The sequence below is a fragment of the Branchiostoma floridae genome, chromosome 12 (genome assembly GCF_000003815.2).
Source record: "Branchiostoma floridae strain S238N-H82 chromosome 12, Bfl_VNyyK, whole genome shotgun sequence".
NCBI lineage: Eukaryota > Metazoa > Chordata > Leptocardii > Amphioxiformes > Branchiostomatidae > Branchiostoma > Branchiostoma floridae.
Genome location: NC_049990.1, coordinates 14,321,726 through 14,328,132, shown reverse-complemented (window position 1 = coordinate 14,328,132; position 6,407 = coordinate 14,321,726). Strand labels below are relative to the sequence as shown.

At 39.6% G+C, this 6,407-nt stretch overlaps 1 protein-coding gene across 1 annotated transcript; it reads left to right on the top strand.

The window, feature by feature from the left end:
- Positions 1 to 1,027: 1,027 nt before the first annotated feature.
- Positions 1,028 to 1,983, top strand: LOC118426859. The gene is made up of 2 exons (XM_035836417.1): positions 1,028 to 1,244; positions 1,702 to 1,983. Exons 1-2 carry the CDS (start codon positions 1,034 to 1,036, stop codon positions 1,908 to 1,910), a joined length of 420 nt encoding a protein of 139 aa, XP_035692310.1. The 5' UTR covers positions 1,028 to 1,033; the 3' UTR covers positions 1,911 to 1,983.
- Positions 1,984 to 6,407: the final 4,424 nt, after the last annotated feature.

The window sequence follows — 6,407 nt, the reverse complement described above, 5'->3', positions numbered from 1 at the left end:
AAGCAATGCGCAACACTGTGTATTTTATCATTTGCTTAACAGCCTGTACCAAAATTACAGCACCATGGGACATGATAACTGTCTTCCCTTTGGCGGCATCAGACTAGTTTTTGCTGTGGATTTTTCCAACCGCCTCGAGTAGACCTGAAAGAAAAAAAAAACACCCCATATGACTGTTTTGAAACATATGCAGTTCAGTTTACAGACAGGATTGGCGCGATTTATTGTGATTGATGTTAAAACTCATAATGGGCAGCTGTATGATTGGTTAGAGTTGTTAATCGAAATTAACATGCAATACTACATTTACTGTACATGTATGAATAAAGCTTTATCTTTTTGCAGGAAAGGACGTTCGGCTGGTTATATATAGAGCACATGTTATTGACAAGGACTTCCAGCTGTACGGCCCAGACCGTATGGAAGTCGTCGCAAATAAGCACGCACCTGGGATTTGGGACATCCTGCTGGGCAGCAAAACCAGGACAGACGAGCAAAGGGACCCAGAGAACATTGAGAAACAAAGTAAAAAAGTTGTTACGATTATGTACGACTTGGCCGATGCCAGGTGATTACTTGAATGGCATACATGTACATAATATTATCTTAAATAAACCATGTATGCCTTTCTTTCTTGTAAGTTTAGAAATTTGCTTCTGCCATCTATATCATCATCATAGGGTTCACCTTTTTTGATCAGTTTGCCTTATGTGATAGCCTTCTCCTGTATTGATTGTAGGTCACGCATGACAAACACGATCCCTATTGGTGTGAAAAAAGAATTGCGTCACCGCGGCCTTTTCTTTACAGTGTCAGTGCATCGAAATTCACAGCCGAAACCAGCATGCAAGGAGACATGGAGGCCCTCGTGGAGAAGAATATAGCCACCATTTCAGAAACTTCTTTTTCAAATCTTAACCATTAAATACAATGTTCGTAAAATATATAAATATATTTAATTAAATGGCTTGACTTGATATTTCTTTTATTTTTATTTCATCTTTGAATAGTGATGGGGAACGCAAATTTTGAGATGGACAGGACTGCACTAAACCTGCTGGGTTTCTGTCAACCAGACGTGATGTATGGCGTGATGAGCCAGCACTCTAACATTGAGCGAGGGCTGTCTTCGCGATTCTTATTGGCTATACCTAAGCCAGTATTGGGAACGTACCAATCTCTGAAGCTCAAGGCCGGGCAGGATGGGCGGAAGGAAGTGTATGAGGAGTTTAGGATGCTCCTTGGTGAGTCTTTTGTCTTTGCAGTAGACTTCTTGTATTTTATTTTATTTTATTTTAACTTCTCCATATGTATTTACACAAAATGGTAGGGAGGCAAAAACAGGTACTAGTATTAGGTTATAATGCTGATTGGCTTCCTCAAACGGAGCAACGTAGTTATTTGTCAGCCTACTTTAAATCAATGTACAAAATGTGTTTAAGTGTTTTACTGCAAATGGTAATGATGTCAACATGTTTTAGAACTGGTGTTCGAACATGGAACAGGAGTTCCATTACAGGTGTTTTAAACGTTTCTCTGAGAATACCTCAGTCTATTTAGAAACTGTTGTTGGTGAATTCTGAGCCTGTGAAATAGTATATTTCACTATCATTGGAATATAGTATGTGCACCTCCATTTACTGGATAAATGGCTGAATCTTTAGATAATGTGAATGTATATAAAATGTTGTCTTTCATTAGTTGATGCATTGTTTGCTGTCATCAAGCACAAACGGGATAATGAGAAGACAGCGGATAGCGCGGAGGGCGATGTAACGATGTTTGAGGTGGAAGAAGGCCTAGAGTCTGCCCTGGAGAGAACATATGACACCTTCCAAGAGAATATCAGGAAGATGATGCTCGAGGACAACTTGATGTGTTGTGAGTACAGCTCTTTGATACACGTGTAAAAGTACATTTGAGAAGAATGCATCAGAATTAGTGAAATGATCACATATTTTGATCAATGCAAAATTCTTTTGTACGTTTTAATTTAGCTGGTTGTAATTTTAACATGTTTAAGAACATGTATTCTATAACAGGTGTTTGAAATGTCACGAGAACTGACATTTACTTTGTTAAAAAAGGATTGTGGACATTATTGTTTGAACTTTGCTACGTTTTTATTTGTGCTTATCTGTTTTTGATCTTTCTGGAAATGCACAATTGGCGTGCTTTGTTTTTTTCAGCCCTATTCAGTAAGGGGAAAGGACAGATCCTGCGAGTCACCGCAGCGCTTTGGCTTTTGTTTCACTCCGTTGAGAAGCCGGACAAGATTTCCAGCTCTTTAGAAACCGGGCTTAGTCTTCCTACGGTAATCCCAGAACGAGTCGTCTCTGCTGCGGTGGCCGTTGTGACTTATAGCATACATCAAACCGGCCTTCGGCACGGCCGAAGACATATTGAGGATGCCGGGACGGTCGACAACTCCGCAACTGACGTGCCAAGCAAGCCCGCTTCTACAACTGACGTGCCACACCTTGGGTCGGCTTCAACGTCTCGGCGAACCACCAACTTGGTTGTCAGACGCTATCGGGGAGCATCTTATTGGTTCCAGGACGAGTCCTGTCAGTAAAAAATCTTCTGACGAAACGCGTTTTCAAGACCAGAGGGAAGAAGGAAGTTGCTGACACCATGCTTACAATGCAAGATCAACATCTTGGACAGGTGAAGACCCTTTCGCACCGCGGAGGACAGGTGAGGTGTTAAACAGTAATCTTTTTTTCTTGCGCTTCTGAACTATGTAAATAACACGAACGGAAAAACCAAACAGTTTTGGTACTGAAGGTTAATTAGGTGAAACGAACATGCTATCATTACATACCTTAGTCATTGAATCATTGTCTACGTTCATTTTACATCATTTGTATTTACTTACTTATTTCATGAATTCACATTCCTAATCTATCTGCACTTCTAAATTAAATAAATATAGAATTTTAAATAGAGAGTTTATAGAAGCTTTTTGTCTATGAGGCTAATTGTAAGTAAATGTTTCGGTTAAATGTAACACATAGGAACAATTCAGTATTCGACTATTATTATGTACTCAAAAATGATTATTCTTCTTTTAAATTCATCTTTGTTCAGAGAGTCTACTTCGTAAAAAAACAACATACTCGGAATGCCCGACGCTGGCAAAACGGCAGCGATAGTGGCTTTGGCTCAGCATGCTGTCAACATCAAGGAGTATGCTGACACTCTCGTTGATAGGTAAATGAAAATTGATTTTTTAATGTATACAGAATTGCGATGATGTTGATCATTTTTGCGTCGATATCTGTTTCCATAAGGATTATTTATTATACGCTATTCTTAATATAAAGTAGTTAAAATGACCAGCTACTTAATGTTGTTTACCTGATTTTATTATTTGCTATTGCTTTGTTTTGTTTAGTGTTAGACTTGTCTTCGAAAACATAGCATTGATGAGATGATTAAGTGTGTCTTGTAAATGAATCGTGAAACGATAAAAAGCGACGACAACAATTAACGTTGGCATTAGTGAGTGACAATTTCTTTTTAATTAAACACAGCGAAGCAGAAGAAGACATGAATAAGTCCATTGAGGCAAACGATGTGATCGGGGGAGAGAAAAGGAAGCTGTGCGCCGCTTCAACGCTGCTGTCTCCACTATATGATGCCGACGATGACAACGACTTTGCTCTGACAACCAATAAAAGGATATCAATTTAAACAGTCTTTCTATGTAAAAGGGGTGTGACAGTGCAGGCAGAAAATGGCATACTTATGTACTAAATGGTGGAAGTACTTCAATTAATTGTTAAATTACAAGGAATAAAATAACAACTACTACTTCTTATGATACAAAGTAGTGAAAGATGACTGCAATACATGTAGTTTATAAATAGATAGGGGATATGTTTTCAGGTACTTGTATTTAGAAGTGACGTAAAAAAAGGGAAATATAATATTAAGAGTGAACTTAAATTATTTTGTGTGCATTGTTAAAACGAACGTTAAGAGGAGAATTAAAAGACAAAAAGACTTGAAATAAATGAATTTTTTTACAATGCATGAACATTGATTTTGTGCTGATTAATGTGCATCTATATTTTATTTATTTATATGCGCGAGTGGTGTGTATCTTATTTACACATATATAAGTTTTTACTATGTATTAATTAACTTTGGACAACTTCGTTCACATGCCGCCCTACCCTGCCTACTGTACGAAGTTAGATGACGTCAAGTAACTTTGCACAGCTTAGGACAACTTCGCACACTTGTTGACCTACCCTGCCCACTGTCCAAAGTTAGATGACGTCACGTAACTGCACAACTTAGGACAACTTTGCACACTTGTTGACCTACCCTGCCCACTGTCCAAAGTTAGATGACGTCACGTAACTTTGCACAACTTAGGACAACTTCGCACACTTGTTGACCTACCCTACCCACTGTCCAAAGTTAGATGACGTCACGTAACTTTGCACAACTTAGGACAACTTCGCACACTTGTTGACCTACCCTGCCTACTGCACGAAGTTAGATTACGTCAACCAATAAATGTTTTGACGTCATCTGTGACTCCTGATATAGCCTCAAAGCCAGTGGGAAACGGTTGTAACTTAGTACAGCTTCGTACACCCAAACTTCGTGCACTTCACCCTGATACTGGACATAGCTCCTGCATCCTACTGGATAAATGGGAGCAGTCTTTACATTCAGCAGAAGGTTACACACATGTCCTTGAGATGTATCGTCCACTGCAACAACCGTGCAACTCTACAAACTTTTCTTTGTTATAGATTGTCCAGGTTTCTTCTACTTAAGAAGCTACTGGCACATGGACCAAATGGGATATTACCCGGGCAAGGGCCATACCACAATTCTTATGCATCAATAAACATTTATACAGCATGTATTAGCCCATATTCATGCGCCTCCGAAAAGCGCATGAATATGGTGAGTCACCCCCAAAGCCCAAGTACGATCGAATTGTATTCCTGCAAACTGCCTTATTTTTGGGGTGGGAGGTCATCCGAACAGAGTTCGTGGAGGAGTTTGCCGTCTGTAAAGACCCAGAGGTGCTCACACGTCCTTTGCTGTTGAAAGAGGTGAAAACTTTTGGCGTACTACTATACAGTGTCATTTTCCGCGGAGGCAACTGCAAAATGTGACAGAAGCTCGACGACAAGCGTGCATTGCTGTTCCTGCATTGGGGTAGACACCAATATGACCGAGCCACAATATGACACCTGACAGACGACCTCTACGTAAAGGAAAAGTCCACGTTTGTTGAAGCAATTAGAGAGTGCAACAGATTGTATGATGCACACTTCTCAACTGGATCTCTACTGATAGATGTAGAGGCAAATTATGTTATGCCTAATCCGTTTTCAATTGTCTACTGAGCAAGCTGTGGAATTCAACCTTGACACACAATCAAAATGTAGACACTGACTCAGTTAACATGCAAAAACATCATGTAATATGCCTGCCACTGTCAAATATTGACACTGATATGCATACTGTATGTATATCATATATCCGATACACCAGTTGCAATGATATCAGTACGCTTGTGTTAAAGTGTGAGTGTGGAGCATGTCAGCTTGTTAGGAAATATTCAAACTATTAGGAATCAAATGTAAAGATGAACTTTCCAAGCAATTCCAGGATTTTACTTGGCTCAAGTACACTTTCGAACAATGAACAATCAAGATATTATTAAGGAATTTTTGACTTAATTTTGAACTTCCAAAGATCTTTAATTATCTAACATCTAAAAAGTAAAAGTGCAATGCACTCTGGGACGAGAAAGAAGATAGCAGCTGTATCTGTTACAAGGAAGACCTGTGTCTGTGGTGGTAGTGACCACATGCAGCGTTCTAGCAAAATATACGCCTAGTACATACTAAGGCAAGGAAAATAAATAATCTGTCATGGCCTGTGTGTCGGCGAGAGGAGCCGTTATCCCTCCAATGTTTGTTTTTTTAAGATAAAAATATTTCCATCATGTAAGTTCAGCGAGGAAGGACCACCAGGAGCTTTGTACACAAACACATCGTCTGGCTTCATCAAACACCTATTTGAATAGTGTTTTTGTTCAAGGTATTCTTTTGCAAACTGCAACAAGACAAGGCCTGTCGTCCTCATCCTTGATCAACATACCAGCCACCCTCTCACTTATAGTTCTTCAATATGCCGTCGCACAAAACATCATTATCTATGCACTGCTCCCCACACATCAGACTTTACTCAGCCCCTGGACGCGAAAATCTTCTCAGTCTTGAAGGCGAAATGGGTGACTACATAGGAAGGATTACAGACAGCAAGCCATAAATTCCAGGCGAAGAAAGCTAACTGTGTGCAATATGCGAAAATTACTCCAGAAAATATAGTCAGTTTTGCAAAAACCGGGATAAGTCCGTTCAACCCCA

Excerpts from the sequence above, each read along its gene's own strand:
- LOC118426859 (XM_035836417.1), top strand. The coding sequence starts at position 1,034 with ATGGACAGGACTGCACTAAACCTGCTGGGTTTCTGTCAACCAGACGTG. Across the intron at positions 1,245-1,701 it reads GGAGTTTAGGATGCTCCTTG|TTGATGCATTGTTTGCTGTC; the intron begins GTGAGTCTTTTG and ends GTCTTTCATTAG.